This window comes from Vicia villosa, unplaced genomic scaffold (assembly GCF_029867415.1).
Source record: "Vicia villosa cultivar HV-30 ecotype Madison, WI unplaced genomic scaffold, Vvil1.0 ctg.001848F_1_1, whole genome shotgun sequence".
Lineage (NCBI taxonomy): Eukaryota > Viridiplantae > Streptophyta > Magnoliopsida > Fabales > Fabaceae > Vicia > Vicia villosa.
In genome coordinates, this window is record NW_026705750.1 from 217,480 (window position 1) to 243,623 (window position 26,144).

General features: G+C 32.9%; 3 protein-coding genes across 4 annotated transcripts; all 3 read left to right on the top strand.

Moving 5' to 3' along the window:
• The first annotated feature begins 7,240 nt into the window (after window positions 1-7,240).
• Window positions 7,241-7,779, top strand: LOC131636869 (uncharacterized). Its single transcript, XM_058907456.1, has one exon. It carries the CDS (start codon window positions 7,252-7,254, stop codon window positions 7,759-7,761), a length of 510 nt encoding a protein of 169 aa, XP_058763439.1. The 5' UTR covers window positions 7,241-7,251; the 3' UTR covers window positions 7,762-7,779.
• A 7,669-nt stretch (window positions 7,780-15,448) lies between these two features.
• LOC131636873 (protein TITANIA-like) lies at window positions 15,449-17,879 on the top strand. Of its 2 annotated transcripts, XM_058907461.1 has the most exons (5): window positions 15,449-15,580; window positions 15,702-16,019; window positions 16,205-16,776; window positions 16,883-16,952; window positions 17,043-17,879. In XM_058907461.1, the coding sequence occupies exons 2-5, from the start codon at window positions 15,704-15,706 to the stop codon at window positions 17,459-17,461; spliced, it is 1,377 nt and encodes a 458-aa protein (XP_058763444.1). In that variant the 5' UTR covers window positions 15,449-15,580; window positions 15,702-15,703; the 3' UTR covers window positions 17,462-17,879. The 2 variants fall into 2 exon arrangements, with proteins under 2 accessions (XP_058763444.1, XP_058763442.1); XM_058907459.1 differs by having other exon boundaries at window positions 15,511-16,019; window positions 17,043-17,877.
• Window positions 17,880-23,451: 5,572 nt separating this feature from the next.
• LOC131636885 (zinc finger CCCH domain-containing protein 14-like) lies at window positions 23,452-24,075 on the top strand. The gene has a single exon (XM_058907475.1). It carries the CDS (start codon window positions 23,452-23,454, stop codon window positions 24,073-24,075), a length of 624 nt encoding a protein of 207 aa, XP_058763458.1.
• Window positions 24,076-26,144: the final 2,069 nt, after the last annotated feature.

The window sequence follows — 26,144 nt, forward strand, 5'->3', positions numbered from 1 at the left end:
AGCCCTATGGAGTCATGGGTAGCAAAAAATAAAAATATTTATGGTAGAATGACGCTAAGAAGGTGATATTACAAGATAAATTTTACATAAATTTAAAAAAAAATTGAAATTCTTCCCCTATAGGACGTTTTAGTAAGTACGGGTTTTGTTTTGTGAAGTTTTTTTAAAGCGCTTGATAACTATAGTAAAAAAATAAAATAAAATTTTAATAATTAAAAAAATTTATTTAGAATTTAATAATGTAAATATATATCATTGAAGACTAAAACGTAGTAAAAATCACATAATTTTTTAAAAATATGTATCTCAAAAATGATTTTTTATAAAAATTATTTTAAATAAGTTTAAATTTACATGATTTTTAAAAAAATTAATAACTAAAATAAGTTATGATAAAAATAAAATACCTTAAATAATATTTTATAAAAAATATTTAAATTAATTTTCAATTAATTAATTTTTTAACAAAAAATTTATAACCCTTTAAAAAATGACACTTCGATACCCTTAAATTAAAATTTAAAATAGTTTAAACTACAAATATCAACACACAACTTATTAAAGTAATAGTTTAAACTACAAATATCAACACACAACTTATTAAAGTTATCGGTACCAAAGAATTAGAAAAAACATTTAAGGGTTGTTTGTTTTAGAAGTGAAGACACTTCTTTTGTTTGGAGGAGAAGAGAGTCTAAAAAATAAGATAAATGACATATTTACAATATGACATATACACCCTACTATTACTATATACTGTATTTTTTTCTAATTATATGTATGCCTTGGAATTTGTGTCTCACTCAATTTAATATATACGGTGTAAATGTCACGTGTCATTGTTGGTACATATATAGCACCGCTCAAAAACAAAACTGATTTAATGGTGGGTTATGCTTTTCTTTTTCTTCACACACTTGCGAAGAAATAAGAAAGAAAGCTTTAAATTTTGCTTTGTTCCTATACTGGCCCTCTCTCTTATTAAAAATGTCCAATTTATTAACTTGTAGCCCGTATGAATATCAAATAAACGGTTTCATAAAAAAAAAAATCAAATAATAGTAGACTAAATTTTGTGTAGTAATATTATATACTTTATTCACTAAAATCTAATTTGAAAACTATTAAAATAATAAACTAATTCTGTAAAAAAACTAGGTGGCAATTAGATAATAACTATTTTACCCCCTGCCATATTAGCGAGGTTTGAAAAAAACCCTGTAAAAAAAAAATTAGATTTCATCCCTAACATATTCAGATTCATGCATATTGGCCCCTCCCCCCAACCAGTCACCAGAATCTTCATTATTTTAATAATTTTTTGAGTTTTTTTAGTAGCACACATGGATTAGATGATGAGTTGGCACAGTAATTGATATTAGTCGCGGTAAAAAAATTTCATGAGTTAACAAACCCTAATCCCAAACCGAATACCCTAAAACAAATTAGGTTATCTTCTTCTTCTCCTTTCTTCCACAGCAGCCCGAGAAAGTCATCTTCTTCTTCTTCTTCTTATAAGAAAGCTCAATCTTCTTCTTCTTTCTACTAGCAAAACCCTCGATCTTCCTTTGCCGTATTCCCGCCGTTGCGTTCTCATCTTCGTCTTCATGGAAGAAAGCTCAAACACAAGCATCCTCTCTAATGGAAGAACAAGACCCAAATGTGGACACGATCTCCCAATGAAAATGTTTATTTCCAAATCCAAAGCAAATCCAGGGAGAAAATACTGGAAGTGCAAGCACTGGGGGGTTAGATTCATTAGCTTTCCAATTTTCTATTTCTTCTACTTATACTGATTTCCAGCTATTTGGAACATAACTGTATTATGTGTTTGCAGAAAGAGGAGGATTGCGAGCTGTTTCTATGGGATGATAAGTATTTTGGAGTGGACGTTTCAAAGGAAGATCGTTTGGTCTGTACGTGCGAGACTGTGGCTCACCAGATTAAGATGCTCACGAAGGAGATGGAAGACTTGAAGATTACTATTGACAACACTAGAAAAGTAGTGAAATTTGTGATATCAATAGTTGCTTGTTACTGGGTGTTTTATGTTATAGGCTTAGGAAGAATGTAAGGATATCTGTTATAGGCTTTGGAAGAATGTAAGGATATCTGTTATAGGCTTAGGAAGAATGTAAGAAACATGATGTATGAATGTCGTGTAACTCAAATTTCTAATGTAAATCAATGTTGCTCAATGTTATTTCAGATTGTTGTGAATCAAGCTTAATTTATATGATAGCTTAATTTCAGCTTGTTGTGAATGAAGCTTAATTTATGAGCCATAACAGACTGCCATATGGTATGCCATATCAAAATACCATAATGCCATAGACTGCTATAACAGAGAAATTGTTTCTGATCTATAACAGACTGCTATAGTGTATTACTTTTTGATGGGTACTATTATAAAACAAAACCATATGGTATGCCATATCAAAATACCATATCAGAATACCATAATGCCATAATACACACCTGGCAGTCAATGTTTATATTAGTTTAGTTTAGTATAGTTTTCAAAGTAATAAACTCTACCAACTTATCTATGGAATGCAGAAACAATTGAACCACATATCAAAATACCATAATGCCATATGGTATGCCATAACAGACTGCTATAGCAGTTGCATTACAATGATCAATAACACTATAATATTCATAACAGTTGCATTACAATGATCATTACATGTTCATTACAAAAAGAGGCTTAGAAACCTTACAGCATCTATTACATATTCATTGCAAACAGTCACCAAAAACAATGAATTCCCCTAATAACATGTTCATTACAAAATATCATTGGGACAGATTTCTTTCAATTAGAGGTCCTTAAAGTTACAAAATAGGAGACAAATAAACTACTGAGTCATTCTTCTTGCAATGTCCTCCCATTTTTCTGATGCATCATCAATCACCAATGGTGCATTTGAAGTTGAGCCAGGCCCACTAATTTGCCTTGAATTCTTCAAAATCTTAATCCTTTCACTAACCCTTTTCCTCTTAGGCTTGTTAACAGGTCCCTTTTTCTTTTCTTTTTTTTTTGCAACAGATGCAGTAGACTTAGGTTGATCAGCTGCTATGGTTGTTGTTTCAGCTTGAACATGTGATGCAGGGACTGGATTGACTGCTGCAGCTTGAACATGTGTAGAGGGTGTGGGATTGCAGAATTGTGATAATTCTTCTTGTTGCAGCATAGCTTCAATTACAGCATCTATTTCAGGATCATCATAATTCTCAGTAGGTGCAGCTTCCTCATTTCCAATAGGTGCAGTTGCAGCTTCATCATTTTCAGCAGGGAGATCTTTATTATTTCCAGCAGGTGCAGCTTTGGCTCTTGGTGCCTTTCTCTGAAAATCATGCAATTTATTATAAGCAACCAAGTGTTTACAACAAGTTAATAAATTGAGTAAATGTATTTAGTGCTTTACCTTTCTCTTTAGTGCATTAGGGTTTTGTTCCTTGCTTTTGCATTTCCTTGAGTTATGCCCAAACTGATCACACTTGGTGCATCTATATGAAATACCAGGCCTTCTCATTCTTGAACCAGACTCATCTTGTTCCCTATACCTTAACTTCTTTGGCCTACCAGGTCCTTTCTTAAACAAAGGTGGCAGCATATCTTCCACATCTACTGATGGCCACATTTCCATCCCATTGATGGGGCTCACATTATGTTCATAACACTTTTGATATGCCTCTCTAGTATAGCACTCGTCTACATATGACTCTGGATTCAAACTTTGATAACTCATGGCAGACACAACATGCATACATGGTATACCCACTAGTTCCCAAAAACAACATGAACATGTTTTTTTTCCCAAGATCAACTATAAACTGTTGGCCATTGAATGGGTGATGCACCTGCCAGATGTCACCCATACTCCAAGTAGGGAGCCATTGACCACTCATTGAGACTTCCTTGTCTAGTCTCTTCCTAGGCATTGGCATAATATTGTGATTCCACTTGCCTATCTTTTCTAAATTATTAACAATCCTATTCATCAAGTAGTTTCTAATCCACTCACACATTGTGAGGATAGGTTTGTCCCTAACTTGCAAGATTGTACTGTTAAATGACTCACTTAAATTGTTCATCAATACATCACACTTTGGATAAAAAGAGAAAGAATGCTTACACCACAATCTGGTTGGAACACCCATAAGCCATTCCCATGCCTTCTTGTCAAGGGCCTTCAACTCAATCATCTTTTTCTCCCAGGCTTGAAAATATGTTGCTTTAGCAGCTCCCATTAAAAGATCCCTAATTGCTGCACCACCACCAAACTTTTTCTTAAAATTTGCATAGAGATGTCTAAGACAAATTCTATTCTCAATCTGCTCAAACATTTCCTCAAACACTGCTACCAGGCCCTGTAAGTAGTGGATTAGTCAGGAAAAGAAAGAACAATATACAAGAAGTAAGAAAATAAAGATTTATAAAAGAGCAAACCTTTTGTTGATCTGATATAAACACATATTTCCTCTCTACACCAACATCTTCCATAAGTAATTGCAAGAACCACCTCCAGCTTTCTTTTGATTCAGTCTCCACAACTCCAAAAGCCAATGGATGATACTGGTCATTTGGATCCCTAGCCACAGCTACTAAGAGTTGACCTCCATACTTTGATTTAAGATGGAATCCATCCACACCATATTTCTTCAGCCAAGCATTGTGCTCTCCATGCTTTGCCTTTAGTGATACCCACAGCATATTTCATCCTCATTTCAGACATTATTTCAGACACTTTTACCTTTCCCATGGACTTCCTTTTTTCCACCACTAGCTTTGATACCCACTTTGAGTTGGCTGATTTGTTATTTAAAACCCTAGCACAACTATGTGTCCCCACCCATGTTTTTAGTTGGTAAGTGTGTCTGTCACCAACTTTACTACACAAAGCCAAAAAACCACATTTGCCCTTACACTCCACCCTAACCCTATAATTTTCATTTTTTACAAACCTTATCTCTCTTCCATTAAGAACAGACCATTCCCTAATAGCATCTTTGAACTCCACCAAAGAATTAATTTCCATTCCTAACTTGAATTTGAAGTCTTTATTCATCAACTCACTTCTAAACTTTTCATATTTTGGATTCTTTTCATCACCACTATCATCGGGATCAGAACTGTCCAATTCCTCACTATAATAATCAACATCATCTCTTGGGATATTAGTGGGTTTCTTGCTTGAGGTACAACCAAACAGATTAGATGGAACAAATACCTTGACTTTGGGTGATTTTTCAGTCATCTTGCTTTTCTTGCTAGCACATCTCTTGTAACCAACTGAATTGCCATTCACCACAAGCCTTCTACCCTCTGTGGAATTGTCTACTTCCATTTCAGCATAATCAACATCAACTTCAGGGCCTGCTTGTTCAACTTCAGGGGCTGCTTGTTCTTCCTCGTAACCTTCATTTCCTACTGTTGTTCTCTCTTCTTCACTATCGTCAAACAATTTTCCTTCAACATCACTGTCATCACTGCTGCTGCCATCATTTTCTTGCATAGGGTTACAAATGGTTGGCACAGAAACCTTGCTTACGGTATCCACAACATTGTGTTCAACCCATATATGACCTTCTACGTTATTATCGATACAATGTGTGGCAATTTCCATAGCTTCTTTGTCATCAGTGACGTGGAAGTAACTATCGTCAACACCAGGGATCTTCCTCCACAGTCTAAAACCATCTATACCCCAATATTTAACTAAACTAATAGCTTCAAAGTAGCTCAAAGTATCCAGGTCTTGTTCATGAACAGTAGTTTCGTCCCCACCCTTGTAGAAGATGAACCTTTCACGCACAAATTGACCCCCATGGTGAAATACGACACTGATCGTGGACATTTCTGAAAATTAACATAAACAAATCGCATTAGGGACCACAAAATTGGTTTGGGACCACAACAGAATTAAAAAATGTTCAGAACAACTCAATCTTTTAACGCACACAAAAACAAGGTTTAAAAATAAATTTACCTTAGGAACGGAAGATCGTCTGTGCCTTGCTTCAAATATCGATTTGCAGGTGGTTGATGTGGAAGATGAACATTTAGGTTTAACGTTAACAAGCTGCGAATATTGTTTTAGGGTTTTCGGATTGGGATTAAGGTTTGTCATCTAATCCAATTTTTTTACCGCGACTGATTTCAATTACCGTGCCAACTCATCATCTAATCCATGTGTGCTACTAAAAAAACTTAATAAATTATTAAAATAATGAAGATTCTGGTGACTGGTTGGGGGGAGGGGCCAATATGCATGAATCTGAATATGTTAGGGATGGAATCTAAATTTTTTTTTACAGGGGTTTTTTTCAAACCTCGCTAATATAGCAGGGGGTAAAATAGCTATTATCCCTTAAATTTATCACCTTATTTTATGTTATGTTAGTACTAAGTAATCATTAAATAAGTTGGTCTAATTTATAATAAAACTAATAAAATCAAAATTATTACATTAATTTAATTAAAGTAAAAATTAAATTAATTTTGTTCAACATGCTTTTAACTTAAGGATATTATTGTACTTGAAAGAATAATTAACACTTATTTTTTTCTGTCTTCTTTCACTATTTCCCATTTCTTTTCCTTTTCATAACATACCCTAATCCAACGGTGAAAATATCAGGGTAGTTATGGAAATTAACTCTCATTTCTTTTCCTTTTCATAACCTAGAGTGTACGGTACCGTTGTTTAAAATTACCAGGGGTAGTTATGGAAATTAACTCTCGTGCCTCGAAAGTCGCACAACGTCCAAAGAAAATTCTGTTAGAAAAATTCGTTGAAGACGATTTTCCCACGCACCAAACACACACTCTGACTCTGCATTGCTAGTACCACTATATAAAGTATAAACTGCTTCTATCACCTCTCTCTTCCTTTCTCTCTCTATTAAGAAGCTCGGCTTGTGAAGTTGGAAGTTGGAGCTTCTCTTCGTTTCTCATCCTTTCTGTTACGATCCAGAATCTTCATCGGTGAATGCTTTCTCTTAATTTATCTTCCAATAGTCTCAATCGTATTTGTTAGCGTTTTCATTTTCAATTGTTCACTTTCTTGAATCCATTATGTTTATCGTTATTTCTTCGATCGTGAAACAGTTTCTTTAATTTTCAATTTATTGATCTGAAAATGAACACATCAATTAATGCGTGAATCATTCTCAATTTCTGATAATCCATCGTCGTGTTTCTGAATACTTTTCTGGTTTTACAGCATTATTTCACCGCTCAAAATGCATACCAAGGACGTTTGTTCTTCCTCCTCCCAAACCGGATTCGGCGACGGCCTTGAGCCTGCCGGCAACATGCACACCGATGCCGACGCGTTTGCTTCGTCTGGAACTGAGTACGACTCGTGCGTGATACAGGAGCGTCAAGATTTAGTGAATTGTTTGAGTATGTGTCTCAGGAGCCTCGTGGAGACTTCCAATGAGGTTGAAACTATGCAGAAAAAGATCGGAGAACTCCGTGGCGTGATGAAAGAGATGCAGAAGAATCTGAACGTCTTATTTCAGGCTACACCGGAGAACCGATTTGGCGGTGATGGTTCCTCCCTCCAGACACTGTTGAACAATTTCAATCGCTTGAATGTTGGCGATGGAAAAGAAAGCTGTGCTGATTGGAATAACAATAAGACGGAGCTGTGCAATAAATGGCAGAAAACTGGAACATGCCATTACGGAAACAACTGCCAATACGCTCACGGCATTGGGGAGCTTCGCCCAGTGATCCGCCAGCCATGATGGTCCTTGCTGGAATTGTCTGTCCGTTTGGTGATGAACTTACTGAAGAGGAAAAAGCTAGGCCTATATCATCAATTAAGTTGGAAAGATAAATAGTTTGATGGAGTTGTGGTTCTTGGGGAGGATGTGCTTGGTAATCATTTCTTTCTTTTTCTTTTTTTACTCCCAACACAACGAACTAAATAGAAAGTACTCTTTCAAAATAATTGTTTTTTTGTTAGTTTTGTAATGATGCATTTTGTTTGAGCAATATTGATGCGTATTCGAAACTTTGCAAATTAAGTACTAATTTTGTATTGCGCTTGTAAATGCTTCTAATAGTCTTTTTTTTCTTTCATATTCTCCTTTAACAATTACGTAATTTATTTTATTTTATTTTTGGTTAAAGAGTCTATGAAATAACGAGTTTGAAGATATTAGTTTTTAGAATGGTATTTTAATATTTCTAGTTGCATTTAAATGTAATAATTAAATAGTTATTTATTAATTAATTTTAAACTATCTAACAATACTATTTTTAATATATTTTCTATTTTTATTAAAATAATATTTAAAATGAATAAATAATTGACTTTTCCAATATATATTGAAAAAGAAGATAATTAAATAAATTTAATTTATTAAATTGCATGAAATTTATAAATTTAAATAGATTTGATAAAATTTTAATAAATCATGAAAATAATTTAATTCAAATTGTTTTATGGTAGTTGCTCGTAATTGAATTTATCATATTTATTACACCTGGAAAAAAAATAGTGAACCAAAAAAAAGAAAGAAAGAAATAAGAGAAAAATAATAATTCTGTATGCTAAGATCAAGATCAAACAAATTAGATCATCGTTTATAGAAAATGTAGTTAACTATGAATATTTTGCTTTGAACCACCACTAATAGTGGATTTTCACCTTGTCATCAATTTGAGATTAAAACTCCTAATATAAAAACAATAATTTTCCATCATTTCATCATTTTCAATCATTTTTTATACCCTCCGATTTGAGCGGAATGACAAAATCTATCTATTCCGTCATAAAATACTTAAACAATGGAATGTCATTTTTATTCTATTCTGATCCGCTTCGTTCCACTCCACTCAATTCCGCTTCGTTCATTTTACTCTATCCATAGATAATCTTAGAGACTCATACGGGACTTTGATGAGAATTTAACATCCCATTCCCACCCATATTATACCTAGGGATGTAAAGGACGGGTAGTATGATATGGTGACCGTCTTTTAGATAAATATAACATTTATATCTGTCTCATATCTGGATATATGTTATGTGGGTTTTAAGTTATTCGCGGATATTCATATCTGTGTTTTAAAAATCGGTGAGGGTACTGGATCACTAGTTTATTGGTTGAACCACTGGGTCACTGATCGAATCGCATGACTAAATTGGGCTAAACCAGATAACTCGGTTGAATAAACCAGTCTTTATTGCAATACTATATATTTATTAAATCAGTCGAATCAAATGACTTAGTATCTAAAAAATATCACAACACCTACAAAATTTTAAAATTTTAAGATATCATAATTTCACATGTTTATTCTTTACATTCAAATTCTAAATATAATCATCACTCGCAACAAAATATTATAAAATATAAATTTAAATAAATTTTAAATCAGGTATAATTGCAAACAGGGGAAAAGTTGTTCCAAATAAGGTTTGAATAAAATTTAATGATATATGGAAACAACGTAACGACATTATATTTAACAATGCTGTAGGTGATGTAGATGAAATTGTTCATAGTGTGAAGATGTTCACTTAGTGGTGGTTAGCACTAGGTTCAAAACAGAGAGTGCTTTGTAATTTCTATGAATGGTTCCACAATCCTTTAGATTTTGCTTAAGTTTATGTAAAGGGTAGGTGGTTTGTGGTGCTGGCTGTTAAACATGTTACTGTCTTGAGTACTTTTTGTACTCAATTCTTATTAATATATCTCATTGTTTATAAAAAAAAAATATATATTTTTAAAAAAATCATGAAAACGACGTCGTTTTGTGCGGAAGAAAAAAAGCATACATTGAACCAACGATTTTCTAAAACCGCCGGTTCACCGGGTTTTTCTGGTTTTGACCGGTTCTCACTGGTTCAATAGCATACCTACTCTATATCAGACTAGTGACCCCTCCGATTCCCGATCCGACCAGCCGGTTCAATCTGATTTTTAAAACACTGATTTATATATTTATTTATGGATAACATTTTTTTCCAATTTTTTTTTGAAAAAAATTGTTCAACTTCTTTTAAAGACACACAAATAATTATCTCATAGGATCTATACAATTCGTAACCAATTTCGATTCTTAAAAACTATGTGACTGGGAGGAGTTTTTAAAATAGAACTTTTATATGTCTCTATGCATAATGGATGAAACAGAAATTGAAAGCAAAAGAACTAGGACCAATTAATATTATGCTAGGAAACTATTTTGGTGTTAAAACCATTTTGTATACAACAAATAGTTTAGTTGCCAACACTTAATTTCGTTCATCACAATTTTATTTTATTTTTTAAAATAATTTAAACTAATGATATTTATATAATTTTTATATTTATTAACGAATATGAATATCCGCAGACTCGAGTATCATTAAACTTGTATCCGTATTAATTAAATAACGGATATTTACATATCAATTTATTTTATCTGTAGATATTTATTAAGCCATCCGACTCGTATCTATGACGAATTTAATTCGCCAGTACAGATTATTTTGCCATCCCTAATTATATTTTCACCCCACATATTTGAATACTAATAAAAATGCACTTTGTATTATTTACCATCGAAAAATTATAATTGGTCAATAATTTTCACTTTTCTTAAGTTATAATTTCCAAATTTTCAATAGTTGCTTTTAAAATTTTTGGTACAATTTTTTCGCATTTTGTGAAAATTTTGCATTTATATTGAAAATATACGAAAAATCTGGTATATTCTAGAAAAAAACATGCAATTTAGCCAGATTTTTTGAAATTGCCGATGAAGGAATACCTGAAAATTTGAAAAGTCTGGTAATTTTCTGAAAAAACAAAAAAATTATCGAAAATTTTTAAAAAACTGGTAAGCATCTAAAAGTATCCATCTAATCTTCAAGAGATGTTTACTTGTCTCAGTTTCCTGATTTCCTACATGCATAAATTAATGACATTGTTGATGTTACTGACAATGGAAATTGTGGTTTTTGTGCTATTGCAGTTCTACTTGGATAAGGCAAAGAGTCATGTTCTTTGGTTTGGACGCAATTAGATACTCAAGTATATCAACACCCTTAATTGTATTCCAAAATTTTTCTATGACACGATCTCTACAATTAGGAGTATGTTATAAGTTGCTACCATGGCTGTGCAAGATATGGATAAATGGATAACGATTCCTGATATGGGTTACCTTATTGCTTATAGATACAATGTCATATTTATCTCCTTATTGTCGCGGCGCGAAAAATACTCAAGCGAATAAACGCTATAAATTCAATGAAGTCGACACCAAAGTTTTTTTAAAGGGAAATACATCGATAAAACCCTAAAAGAACAAAAATATGGTCATCACAACCAAATTCAGGTTCGGGAGTCAATTACACGCAGGGAAGGCATTAGCACCCCACAAATACGTTTTTTATTAGGGTGTTTGACGAGAAGTTGAATCTCGCTCCTACGTATCTCCATGTGCGATGGGGAACTCAAAGCTATGTAGTTCTGCGTGGCAAAAGTTTGTTGGTTGGTTGATTTTAGATAGGGGTGTTCGCGGGCCGATTTGGTTCAGTTTTGAGAGAATCCGATACCCAAACCGATTAAAATTAAATAGATTGGTTTGGATTGGATTTACAAATTTTTGCGATAAAGCCCAAACCGAACCGATCTGAGAAACAACGGATTGGTTTGGATTGGATTGATCGGGTAAATAAAAAAAATATTTTTAAAAAATAACTTATTTACAAAAATTAATTTTTCATAATATTATAAAAATTATAGTATTAATAGTGTTCAAATTTAAATATTATACTAGAAATTTTTATGTAATAGATTCAAAAATATCTAACAAGAAAAATATCTAAGATTAAGACTTTTGAATCTATAACTAGTCACTTGAATTAATATGATAATGAACATGTTTTATAATTTTATGTTCATTTATCATATTACACTATCAATTTTCTAATAACAAATTAAAATAGCATAATTTGTCCACACAGAACATTTTATTTTTTTCTTATTGAAGTTGAATGCTTGGTAGTAATTTTCATGATAATTAATTATGGTTGGTCTGGGTTGGGCTTGCGGGTAGAAAATTGAAAATCCAATGCCCGAACCGATTGTCATTGGATGTCATTGGTTTGGTTCGGTTCTTGCCCGAACTAAAAAAATGTCCAACCCAAACACTATAGTTTGGTTCGGATTTACCTGAACCAATGAACACCCTTAATTTTAGAGAAAGATGTTTATATCATATTCGAGCGGTAAAACATTGCTTGCTACTCGCATATGGGAGAAGTGAACGTTGTTTGTGCTTTGCATCGGAATGGATAAAACTTGATCCGAAAGTCCATTAGATCGTGTTTTAACCATATTTAGGTGAGAAAATTTGTTTGGTACTCACGCACGGGAGAAATGAAACAATCGGAGAAATGAAACTTTATTTTTGCTTCGCTTCGGAATGGACAAAACACCGTTTGTTTATGAAAAAGTTTTTGGTTGTGCCGAGGCGGAAAAAGTTGGTTTGATTGGTTGAAGTTGTTTTTAGGTGGATGACGAGTATTCAAAAGGCAAGCTATATGGTTTTTATCCAAATACTCAGGAAAAGGGATATACGTCCAATTATTCCTTTTTCATCCGATTTTAATTAAAAAATATGTGAGACGAATTGAGTTACGATTCCTTAACGGAAGACAAGCATCCAAAAGGTCAACTAAACAGCTTGTATCTAGATGCTCGGGGAAAAGGGATATATATTCAATTAGTTTATTTTCTTCCACTAAAGAATGAACTAAATTCGGTTAATTATTATATTTTTAAACAGAAGATGAGTATTCGAAAGGCAAGTTATACGACTTGTATTAGAATACTCAGGGAAGAAAGGGATATACATCCAATTAATCCTTTTTCATCCGATTTTTATTGTAAAAAGAGGTTCAAATATGAATCGAGTCAAAATTCCTATAAGATGCCAAGCACTCGAAAGGCAAGCTATACAACTTGTATTCAAATACTCGGGGAAAAGGTGGATATTACGTCTAATTAATCATTTTTCATCCATGAAGGAACAAGTTGAATTAAATTGCGTTATTAAGTTTTGAGAGGATGACAAATATTCAAAAGGCAAGCTATACGACATGTATCCAAATACTCGGGGAAAAGAGGGATATACATCTAACTAGTCCTTTTTCATCCGGTTTGATTTGTGAAAATAAATTAGTTAAGTTGTGAAGATAATATGATTTTATTTGACAATAAAGTGGGGCGTTGATTATTTAATGTTCATGTTAATAATGTTTTGAATTAATCTATTTTAATAAATCAATTAGAAAATGAAAATAAAAGAACAAAAACGGGTGTGAGAAATGGAAATAGGGGTTTTTGGTAAGAAAGAAAAAAAGAAATAAATTGGGTCTAAGGCCAAAAATTACAAAAAAAAGAGAGGTGGTGCACACGCCCCAGGCCCAAACCTCTACTAACTTAGCATCAGCAGGGGTGCGTGAGTGGAAAAAGATGGTAAGGAGAAATATATTGGGCCTAAGGCTCAGTCTGCCAATCAAATGGGATTGGGGGTGTAGAAGTAAAAGGGAGACATTGTGTTGAGAGGAATGGGGCCAGGGTAGGAAAATCCTAATTCGAGTTTAAGAGAAGAGATGGGTGTTTTTTTTTCTTCTTCCTCTCTCTTCTCTCTCAACTCTCCATCTCTCAAGAACACAACAACAACCACACAGAAACTCCTCCATCCCAAAACAACAATGATCATGTTAACATTTTAAAAATCAATCACAACCTAAAACACTACAACAAATCAAACTCAAACTGTGCACACATTTTTAAATCCAAAAAATTATGGAAAACATATGAAGCTCAAGAACATCCAAACCCTAGGATTCTAAATCACCTTTATCTGTATCAAATAGCAAGGGTTAATGCGTGATATCAGGGGGAAACGATCCAGACAAGTGCATAAACGAATTAAACAAAATAATTTTCTTTTTTAATAGATTCTAACTTTAATTTGTTAATTCATATATATTTATATACGAGCAATAAGATGTTTCAATGTTTGAGGTTAACTTTGGACTTCTTCATAAAAAATTGGGTATCCTTAATTGACCCAAGAACCGAATTGATCCATTTTTAAAAATCCATACAATTTTTATGAATAAAAAATCGAACCCGACAAATCTAAGCCCAACATAAAATGAATACCATTTTAGATTAGGTTTTGTTAACTAGTTCCATATTTTCCCATTTCTCATACCTTCCGGCTCAGCGGCCTCTAGTTGAAATTCATACTCTCATTATATCTATACATTCATGCGAAAATTGATGAAGATTTTGTAGATTCATTCACAATGGCATATATACAAAAGATTTATTTTCAAGATCTGGCTTCCTCCTTAGAAGAAAATTCTAGATATAGATCTATATGAAGATTCTATAAATTTAATTTCCACTCATCTTGTGCTTGCGATTTAGTGTTGTTGCATCAGATATCGATTTCAATATTTGTTTTTATGAATTTTATTAATTAATATTATTATCAACAGTGGTGTCGCTTGTGTTAGGAATCACAACTGGATAGGTGTTCAGTATTTACTTTGACGAGTTATTACGAGTCTGGATTAAGGCTCTCATCCTACCGTCATAGCAAGAACAACGAGAATAACAAAGGATCTCATGCCTCGATTAAATCTTCCCAACAATTTTTATAAAACCCGATATATGTGGTGGAGACCAGGTACGCACCTGTCTACTTCTCCACAATTAACTTTTTTTTTGTTATTAGAATTATATAAATTACTGTTTCATAGCATATTTACAAGAATTATTGAATAATGCAAAATTTAGATAAATTCTTCTTAGTAACACAACTTTTATTTCTAAGAAATTTTGCAAACACTGTTCTTTGTGCCATAGATATTACTATTAAGTAGGGAACTTTGGTTGGATTTATATGAATGCGCATTGAAGTTATTGAAATGATTTTGCCCTTTGTGTCTTTTACCATTACTCGTTGAAATTATTGTGCCCTGATTATGTTGGATTGTGGTGCAATGTATGTCTCTTAAACTCAAAAAGTGTAGGCAATTTTAATTGGTGCTAATTTTTGAGCAATGCGGTTGGTTACAAATTTCGAAAAAATAAAATTAGTGAAGTTTTTAATTTCTTTTCTAGATAAGACTTTGTTATGACAAATCGATAAATTTTGTTTATTTATGGTCCAATGCTATGTCCTACTCGAGTAAGTTTAAATGATGCATTATTGAGAGAGTAAGATATAAATATTTTAATGAATTCCATATCTCTTATGAATGATATATAAATAAATTTTTACATACATTTGATAAAATTGTATATACTATGTTTATCAAGTGAGACAATTTGTGTGAGAATTTGACGAAATCTCTAAATCAATCATGAGCCATTAGCACCATCAATCTAGTATGATGATGAGAAAAAAAAAGATTTTTATAATTTAAAAATATCACAAGTAAACCAAGACCGTCCGATGTGCTGATGTTGAAAAACATGAAGAGCGGAGTTTGAGCAACTCTATGACTTTTGTCTGAAGCTGTCAAGCTTACTACTACTCGTACTCTCTTGGCGCTTCATTCTCAATTTCAATCGTTTTCAACTTTACCCTTTTCACAAAAACAAAAATCACATATCGATTTATCGAAATCTAATCTCTCTGTTCCTATAAACCCTAACAGACATGGAGTTTGATAATGACGGGGCTTCCGATCTTCCACCGGTGGCACCCGAAGGATCCGGCGACGGTTTACCTTATGCACCAGAAAATTTTCCGAACCCCGGCGACATTTGGCGGTGGAAAGCTGGCCAGAGGATTTCGTCCAACGGTAACTTTAGGGACCGGTATCTGTATCTTCCTCGGCGTATTGCTGCCTCTCACCGCGGTGGATTCAAAAGCAAGCTTGCTGTTGAACGCTACGTCAAAGAATTCTTCCCTGACGCTAGTCTTGTTGATTTCTTTGCTTCTTTCAGCTGGAGCATTCCCTCTGGTCTTCCTGGTATCTCATTTTGTTTTTAATCATACTGTTAATTAATTTCATCATGTGGTTCGGAAAACGAAGGCCTTTTTCATGATACTGTTAATTTTATCTTGTGATTCTGAAATTGTAGGGCTTTTGAATATTGAATTTTCTTCTTGTTGTAAAACTTGTTCAGTAACGTATAAGGTTGTTCTGCATTGTAGGCAATATGAATCCTGTTGCTGCAGCTGATGGACTTCTTCGTCAGTTAGAATTGAAACAGCAGCCTGAATCTGATTCCGACATTGGTGGATGCAAAGCTGGGAATAAGACCTGCAGCAGTTTGATTTCGGAACAAGAAAAAGAAAACTCACCATTTGCTCCGTGTGATATCTGCTGCGTTGAATCGAGATTTTGCCGTGAATGTTGCTGCATTCTCTGCTACAAATCAGTTGATTCAGCTTATGGCGGCTATAGCTATATCATGTGCAAAAAAGAACTAGGCGATAATATTTGCGGCCATGTTTGTCATCTGGAGTGCGCTCTTCGATCTTATTCGGCTGGTACTGTTGGAGGAGAGATTGGATTGGACGCTGAGTATTTCTGTTGGCGCTGTGATGGGAGGACTGAACTGATTGCTCATGCAAATAAGCTTCTACAAACTTGTGAAGCTATCCATGCTGATGATGATGCTACAAAAGAAAAAATTCTAGGGCTTGGCATTTGTCTCTTGCGCGGTTCAGAGAAAACCGCTGCAAAGGAGCTTATGAGCCTTATTACATTGGCCATGTCAAAGGTATTGTTAAATTAATTTCAAGCGATACTTAAAAAATTTCTTTCTTTCGTTTCCTTGATTAAATCTTACAAGACAACATCGTGACGAATTCGGTCTTTTACTTCAGCTTAAACATGATGGGACTAATACTGAAGATATCCTGAATGTTGATGCCAAAATTACTGCTAATTCTTCAGGTAAATGTTCTATTAATATTACTTATTACTTTTGCACTGATTGTATGCTTAATACTTCAGCTAAGTGTTTAACATTTTGGTAACCAACAGGTTCTTCCGGTAACGGCAATGCTGCGATGGATACTTCAGATGACGAAGGTCCTGTAAAGAATTTAAATGTTCAAAAAGGAACAAAATCTTTTAATTATCAATCTGAATTATTAAAACTTGATGCTGAGTTTGATAAGGCTATGGAGGATCTGGAAAAATCTCAAAAGTATGAATATAAGCTGGCAGAGGAAAGCCTTCATACACAAAAGGATTATTTACTAAATATTTCTCAGCAACTCGATGAACAGAAGTCTGAGTTAGCAGCAGGTCCATCTCATTCAAGTACCTTGCTTCAAATTGTTGAGGAAAGAAATGAACAATTAAGGCAGGAACTGAAGAAATTTGAAGAAATGAAGAAGGTGGCTAATGGTTTTGGCAGCACATCCAAAGAAATTTTAGAAAAGCATTTTGGCTTGTAAATTGCATTCTAAAATGAAAGATTTATAGTGATTACAGACAAGGGTTGAATAAATTGCCTATGGGCCATGGCAATAGTTTTTAAATACTATGTAGGAACTAATTCCTACAAAAACTGCCTGAATTTGTTTATTTTAGTTACAATGGATTATCTTTTGAGACTCAAGTTCACCATTTATACCACCAAGTCTCTATCTGATATAGCCTCTTAAAAATAGGCTATATTATGTTTGTGGTCCTTTTTATTGGACTTCTTTTATGCTCTGTTAAATACTGGCGTGGAAATGACTGGTTTGGTTGAAAGTAGTATGATGATTGTTGTGATAGAGGCATGAATGAAGGTGGCCATTAAATGGCACAAAACTTCTCCCTGTCTAGCAAGGTTGGAGAGAAATTAATAAAACAAAAAATTTGTTTTTTTTTTATATATTTAATGCAATTAGATTTGATCGAAGATGCACAAACAAGTAACATTTCAACTATCCAAGTTCATTAATGTGTTTTGGAGATCCCTAGTGAGCAAGTAAAAGACCGAATACTGAAGACACCTCAAGTATCCCTTTCAATTAGATATGAATAAGGTTCATTATGCATATGCAGTTATCAGTTTAATATATGTTATGGTACTGGTATGTCCATGAGAATAACACCTGAGATACTAAGGAAACTCGGACACACACCTAAAATATCTTTAAGGTCTCTCTTTATTTGATAAAATCACTTAAATTTTTTTTGAAGCCTAGCCAATTAATTAAGAGAGTGTGTGAATTAATTTGAAGACTTTTTCCACTAAATAATATATTAGACCTATAAACCAAATTGATTATTTTTCTTGGTTGAGTCTATAATCGTATCAGACATTCTCTTAATGATTGACAGTGACTACAAATCAAAATCTTCCATTTTTTGCTTGAGTAATCGATTAGGCTAATTGATTATCTCACTAATTCGGCTCATGGATTGTTTTCTTTATTAGCCTAATTTTATTATATATAAAGGAGACATCTCCTCATTAGAAATCACACCAAAATTCAAAATTTTCCATTTTCTTAACATTTTATCATTCTCTTTCTCTCTTTAAATACTTAGTTCACAAAAGTTGTTTTAATGCCTTGTGAGTGAAAATTGTTTGGAGGAAAGTGTTGTATTAGTGTCATGTGATTGTTTTATTTCAAGATTGTGATACTCTTGAAGGTTCGAGTTTGGTTATTGAAATCAACCATTGAAAATCTTTGTTTGGTTAAAGAACTCAGTCTGGTAAAATTTATGTTTTGTTATTGAGATTACCTGGTAAAATCTCTACTTGGTTCATCAGTTCATCCCGTGATAAAAACTCTCTTTTAGTTATGGGGATAAGCCAGTGTAAAATCTCACGATTCACTTATATCAAGGGTTTGTGGGCATAACCTATAAAAGCCTAAGTAGTTTAGTGAACTCTCTAAAAGATCTATTGGGAACAAGACTAGGTCAATATTTCGTCGAACGTGTATAAATCTCATGTTCGTCTCTCTAACTCTATCTCTTTAAATTTTATCATTTATTTTCTTGCTTTATTTTATTCCGCTGCATTTCTCTCTACTTTTTCCTTTACTAACACACAAAAAAATTAAGAAAACTCTTAAAAATTAATCACAATTTTTAAATATCATAATTCACCTCATATTGTGAATGAAGTCACTTTTCAAAATCTCATATATCCGCACTAGCATCTTCCACCTCAAGTTTAAAGACACCATACCCATGTGTGAAGAACTTATGAATCTAACTCCATGTTATCCAAGACCAACAAAGCAACTTGCTTGTTCGGTTCCTAAAATCTATGTTGACCAAAATGTCTCTTTAGAAACTCCTTCTCCGATGAAGGGATAAGAACCTCATCCAGAAGTCTAAAAATTGTGCATCAATTATATTATTCTCTTGAGTATACATAGCCAATAAGACATCAAATTAATTCCTCTCTTCATTTAGAAATTGGATGTTCTCTTGGAGCTTATTCTCGGTTGACTAGTGATATTCAACAACCATCTTCATATCATCGCAAAAATCGAGGAAATCATCCTCGTGTTTCCTTTTTTCTTCAACAAGTCCAGCTCGAACTCGGAGGAGTATGTCACTTTTTATTTGGGCTTTAGACCCAATCCGCTCCAATTTGGCAATAAATTGCACCTTTTTTAATGTTTTAGTGCCATTATAAGCAAGATAATGACATATCAAGGTCATAAATTTGAACATATATGGAATACATGATGCTAGTGTAGATTGACAATCGAGAGGCCTTAAATATGAAACTCCACGAGAAATCTACTTCAGTGACTATAGCTCGTATTGGAAACAAATCCTAAGGAAGTTCCTATTTAAACGAGGTAGAAAATCGTCGAACCACCTAATCTTAAGAAGAAACAAAAGCAATAGTCTCCTAGGAAGCCACAAAAAGATTACTCATGGTTCGCTTGGTAGGCGGTAGCGTCCCTTCCCCCATGGCTTTATTTGGTGTTTTCCCCTCTTCCATGAAACAAAAGGCTGGACATGCTCTAGTATATTAGAACCAAAACTTGGAAGATCACCTATGTATCCCATTTGAACTTGAATAATTAACTTGTCAGACGTCCTTGATTCAAGAAAGAAAGAAAGTAACAAAAAAGAATAAGGGGCACCATAAATCACATTAGTAGAAACACTCTAGAGTTAGTTGGAGTCTTTATTCATCATTATGGAAAGATGCAACAAAGAATTGAGAAGTTGTAAATAGAACATGCCCAAACAAATAATCATAACAACTTTAAATCATCTGGTAGAAAACTAAATACTTATCCTACAATTTCTCGAGATCGAAATGGAACTTCTCTAAAAACACTATGAAATGATCATTCGCTCAGCAATGAAGAAAATGTGACCGACAAGGGTTACCAACATCACATATAGACTCGTGAGCAATTTGAGACAACGAGTAAAGAACTATGAAACGACGGTACAAGACCTCAACAGGTGAAGGAAAAGGCTTAAAGAGAGGGAAAATGACGTAAAATTAACCAGACATATTTATTAATAGGGAATTCCCACGTAATTTGAGAAATGGCACAAAATACTGTGGTTGGGGGCATATCTAAAGGTGAGCATACAAATGTTTGTTGAAAAGATTAAATGTAACTCCAAGAAAGAGGAAAAATCATAAAAAGAGCTAGCACCAGACTTGATAGCAATTAACATTCAAATGAGGTAATGGACATTATTTATGCTACTAGGCAAATCCAAATAAGTCAATGCAAATAAACACTTTGTGTTATTCATCTTTTAAATTGTTAGCCTATTGAAACATTAGTTGAATTGCTTATTTACTAATGTTCAAATGAAATAGATTTTTTAGTAGGTTAATAGGCCAATCAGACTTTCGAAAAGATGAGACTCGAGCCTAAAAGTAAGTATATGATAAGCTACAAGCCATGTTTAGGCTTCAAAAAATTTAACAAGTCAGACTCAGGCTTGACAAAGACTAACTCGGTCCCGTCTATTCCTACTCCTACCTCTAGGCACTAGGGAAATGATTGAAATACATCATGGTAAATGACAAACAGATACTAATACTAAAAAATCTAGGCAATAATTCAAAAATCACGGTTGATACTCAAATTTGGAATGCAACACATAAAAAATAAACTTGTTACACCTCAAATTTAGGGACAAGAAATGGCAGTCCAGAACCAATAGATAAAAGAAAACCCTAAGTTCAAAAAGAAAAAGGTAAACAAGAACAGTACAAAATTGCAAACTAGTTTGGAGTAGGCTTGAGGGAAACTGTTCCTACTCGGTCTCTGATCCAAACTTGGCTCAACGTGAATGAGCCCTATAGAGTCATGGGTAGCAAAAAGTAAAAATATTTATGGTAGAATGACGCTAAGAAGCTGATATTGCAGGATAAATTTTACATAAATTTAAAAAAAAATTGAAATTCTTCACCTATAGGACGTTTTAGTAAGTACGGGTTTTGTTTTGTGAAGTTTTTTTAAAGCGGTTGATAACTATAGTAAAAAAAAATTAATAATTAAAAAAAATTATTTTAGAATTTAATAATGTAAATATATATCATTGAAGACTAAAACATAGTAAAAATCACTTTTTTTTTTTTAAAATATGTATCTCAAAAATGATTTTTTATAAAAATTATTTAAAATAAGTTTAAATTTACACGATTTTTAAAAAATTTAATATCTAAAATAAGTTATGATAAAAATAAAATACCTTAAATAATATTTTATAAAAAATATTTAAATTAGTTTTTATTTAATTAATTTTTAAACAAAAAATTTGTAACCCTTTAAAAATGACACTTCGATACCCTTAAATTAAAATCTAAAATAATTTAAACTACAAATATCAACACAACTTATTAAAGTTATCTGTACCAAAGAATTAGAAAAACCACTTAAGGGTTGTTTGTTTTAGAAGAGAAGACACTTCTTTTGTTTGGAGGAGAAGAGAGTCTAAAAAAATAAGATAAATGATATATTTACAATATGACACATACACCCTACGTTTATATTATTATACTGTCTATTTCAGTATTTTTAGGATATTTTTTAAGTGATTAAATTAATAAATTTTTATTAAAATACGTGTATTTAATGCATTGAAATTATATTGGGAATTACAATGTTAATTTTTATAAAAAATATTTTTCTTATTTAATATGCTTAAAGAATACCAAGGCACAAGAATTTATTTTAATTATATACGTATGTCTTGGGATTTGTGTCTCACTCAATTTAATAGCTATGGTGTAAATGTCACGTGTCATTGTTGGTATATATAGCACAGCTCAGAAAACAAAACTGATTTAACGGAAGGTTATGCTTTTCTTTTTCTTCACACACATGCGAAGAAATAAAAAAAAAAAAAACTAAATTTTGCTTTGTTCCTATACTGGCCTTCTCTTATTAACAATGTCCAATTTATTAACTTGTAGTCCGTATATCAAATAACGGTTTCATAAAAAAAAATCTAATAATAATAGACTAAATTTTGTGTAGTAATATTATATACTTTATCCACTAAAATCTAATTTGAAAAACCATTAAAATAATAAACTAATTCTGGAAAAAAACTAGGTTGCAATTAAACTTATCATCTTATTTTATGTTATATTAGTACTAAGTAATCATTAAATAAGTTGGTCTAATTTATAATAAAACTAATAAAATAAAAATTATTACATATCAAAATTATTATATTAATTTAATTAAAGTAAAAATTAAATTAATTTTGTTCAACATGCTTTTAACTTAAGGATATTATTGTACTTGAAAGAATAATTAACACTTATTTTTTTCCGTTTTCTTTCACTATTTCCCATTTCTTTTCCTTTTCATAATATACTCTAATCCAACGGTGAAAATATCAGGGTAGTTATGGAAATTAACTCTCATTCTTACCCTTTTCATAACCTACCGTAATGCAAGAGTGTACGGTACCGTTGTTTAAAATTATCAGGGGTAGTTATGGAAATTAACTCCCGTGCCTCGAAAGTCGCACAACGTCCAAAGAAAATTCTGTTAGAAAAAATCGTTGAAGACGATTTTCCCACGCACCAAACACACACTCTGACTCTGCATTGCTAGTACCACTATATAAACTGCTTCTATCACCTCTCTCTTCCTTTCTCTCTCTATTGAGAAGCTCAGCTTGTGAAGTTGGAAGTTGGAGCTTCTCTTCGTTTCTCATCCTTTCTGTTACGATCCAGAATCTTCATCGGTGAATGCTTTCTCCTAATTTATCTTCCAACACTCTCAATCATATTTGTTAGCGTTATCATTTTCAATTGTACACTTTCTTGAATCCATTATGTTTATCGTTATTTCTTCGATCGTGAAACAGTTTCTTTAATTTTCAATTTATTGATCTGAAAATGAACACATCAGTTAATGCGTGAATCATTCTCTGATAATCGATGTGTTTCTGAATACTTTTCTGGTTTTACAGCATTATTTCACCGGTCAAAATGCATACCAAGGGCGTTTGTTCTTCCTCCTCCCAAACCGGATTCGGCAACGGCCTCGAGCCTGCCGGCAACATGCACACCGACGCCGACGCGTTTGCTTCGTCTGGAACTGAGTACGACTCTTGCGTGATACAGGAGCGCCAAGATTTAGTGAATTGTTTGAGTATGTGTCTCAGTAGCCTCGTGGAGACTTCCAATGAGGTTGAATCTATGAAGGAAAAGATCGGAGAGCTCCGTGGCGTGATGAAAGAGATGCAGAAGAATCTGAACGTCCTACTTCAGGCTTCACTGGAGAATCGATTTGGCGGTTGTGGTTCCTCCTTCCAGACACTGTTGAACAATTTCAATCGCTTGAATGTTGGCGATGGAAAAGAAAGCTGTGCTGTTTGGAATAACAATAAGACTGAACTGTGCAATAAATGGCAGAAAACTGGAACATGCCATTACGGAAACAACTGCCAATACGCTCACGGCAATGGGAAGCTTCGCCCAGTGATCCGCCAGCCATGCAGGATGGTCCTTGCTGGAATTGTCTGTCCGTTTGGTGATAGATGCCATTTTCGTCATGAGCTTACTGAAGAGGAAAAAGCTAGGCCTATATCATCAATCAAGTTGGAAAGATAAATAGTTTGATTTGATGGAGTTGTGGTTCTTGGGGAGGATGTGGTTGGTAATAATTTCTTTCTTTTTCATTTTTTTACTCCCAACACAACGAACTAAATAGAAAGTACTCTTTCAAAATAATACTGTTTTTTTGTTAGTTTTCTAATGATGCATTTTGTTTGAGCAATATTGATGCTTATTCATACTTTGCAAATTAAGTAATTTTGTATTGCGCTTGTAAATACTTCTAATAGTCCTTTTTTTTTTTTTTTTTTTTTTTTTCATATTCTCCTTTAATATTTTATTTTATTTTTGGTTAAAGAGTCTATGAAATAACAAGTTTGGAGATATTAGTTTTTAGAATGGTATTTTAATATTATGGGTCATGCTAACGAGTGCCCCAGGGGCACTCTTTAAGCATTCTAAATAAAGAAAATATTCTTTCAAAAGTTCACCATTTCAATTTTCGATGCATTAATTACGCATATTTCCAAGAAAAACTTACTTTTTAAAGCTATTAAAGAGTGCCCCTGGGGCACTTGTTAGCATTTCCCTAATATTATTACTTGTATTTAAATGTAATAATTAAATAGTTATTTATTTATTAATTAATTTTACACTATCTAACAATACTATTTTTAATATATTTTCTATTTTATTAAAATAGTATTTAATTTGAATAAATAATTGACTTTTCCAATATATATTGAAAAAGATGTTTAAATAAATTTGATTTATTAAATTGCATGAAATTTATAAAATTAAATAGATTTGATAAAATTTTAATAATCATGAAAATAATTTAGTTCAAATTGTAATTGAATTTATCATATTAATTACACCTGAAAAAAATAGTGAACGCAAAAAAAAAAAAGAAAGAAATATGAGAAAAATAATAATTCTGTCGATCAAGATCAAAATCAAACAAATTTGATCATCGTTAATAGAGAATGTATGTAGTTAACTATGAATATTTTGCTTTGAACCACCACCCAGAGTGGATATTCACCTTGTCATCAATTTGAGATTAAAATTCCTAATCTAAAAAGTATAATTTTCGAAGCACTCTGCCAGAGATAACACAATAAAAAAAATAAACGTTGCAAATATTTCACCTTTGTTGCTTCCATTCAAGCACATCTAAGATTGATTAACCAAAATTACATGCCTTGCTAAATGATCTATAATCTACTCTCTAAAAGATGCCAAGCACATAAAGATCCTTTGAGTGGAAATTTCTTATTCCAAATTAATTTAAAAAACTTACATATTCTATCAAAGAAAACACACGTTTAATCTATTTTCTGTAGCCATTTGTTAGTACCAATATCTAAAAATTGGAACAAATAGGAAAAGTCTAAAAGAAGAGTTCTTTTTCCCCTCGTACAATTGTCTATTAAATGACGAACAGATGTTCACTATTAATATAGGTAGTCATTAGGTCTGAAATGAATGACCTTTAGCTTTTTAAGGGGCGTCACGCTATCTTCCGGTGGATTACCTCTTGAATCAAGTATTTGATGTTGACCTAGAGTCATTTTTCTTCTCGTTTTAGATTGTCTCAATAACATTGCCTAGCCAATTCCTAGTTTCCTTTCACCACTCCAACCCATTTGTTGTCCAGGGATATCTTATTGTTATGTATATAGTCTTGACAAAACCGTCTCCAACACATTGAAAGTTGGTCTTCCGATAATTATGTTATAAGGAGAGGGGTGTTGATTACCTTGTATCATACTTTTATTGTCTTAGCATTTCCTTTACTCCTGAACTTGGTTCTTATGGTAACATAGCCTAACACCTGTACATGCTCTTTTGAGAAACCAACTAGAGATCCTTTGAAAGGCTGCAAAAGCTTTTGATCTAGCTTAAAGCCTTAAAAAGCATCCCAATATATGATATCTGATTAGTTGCCCGGATCAACCTATACTCTCTTGACGTTCCAACTTTCGACATAGAGATTGATCATCATTGGATTGTCTTCGTGAGGGATTGTGTCTTCTGAATCTCGCCTAGAAAAACTAATTTCCAAATTGGGGCATTTTGATTCAGTAAGAGGGGCATTCGCTATGTCCATTACTTGCCTAACA

Excerpts from the sequence above, each read along its gene's own strand:
- LOC131636885 (XM_058907475.1), top strand. The coding sequence starts at position 23,452 with ATGCATACCAAGGGCGTTTGTTCTTCCTCCTCCCAAACCGGATTCGGC.
- LOC131636869 (XM_058907456.1), top strand. The coding sequence starts at position 7,252 with ATGCATACCAAGGACGTTTGTTCTTCCTCCTCCCAAACCGGATTCGGC.
- LOC131636873 (XM_058907461.1), top strand. The coding sequence starts at position 15,704 with ATGGAGTTTGATAATGACGGGGCTTCCGATCTTCCACCGGTGGCACCC. Across the intron at positions 16,020-16,204 it reads CATTCCCTCTGGTCTTCCTG|GCAATATGAATCCTGTTGCT; the intron begins GTATCTCATTTT and ends TCTGCATTGTAG. Across the intron at positions 16,953-17,042 it reads AATTACTGCTAATTCTTCAG|GTTCTTCCGGTAACGGCAAT; the intron begins GTAAATGTTCTA and ends GGTAACCAACAG.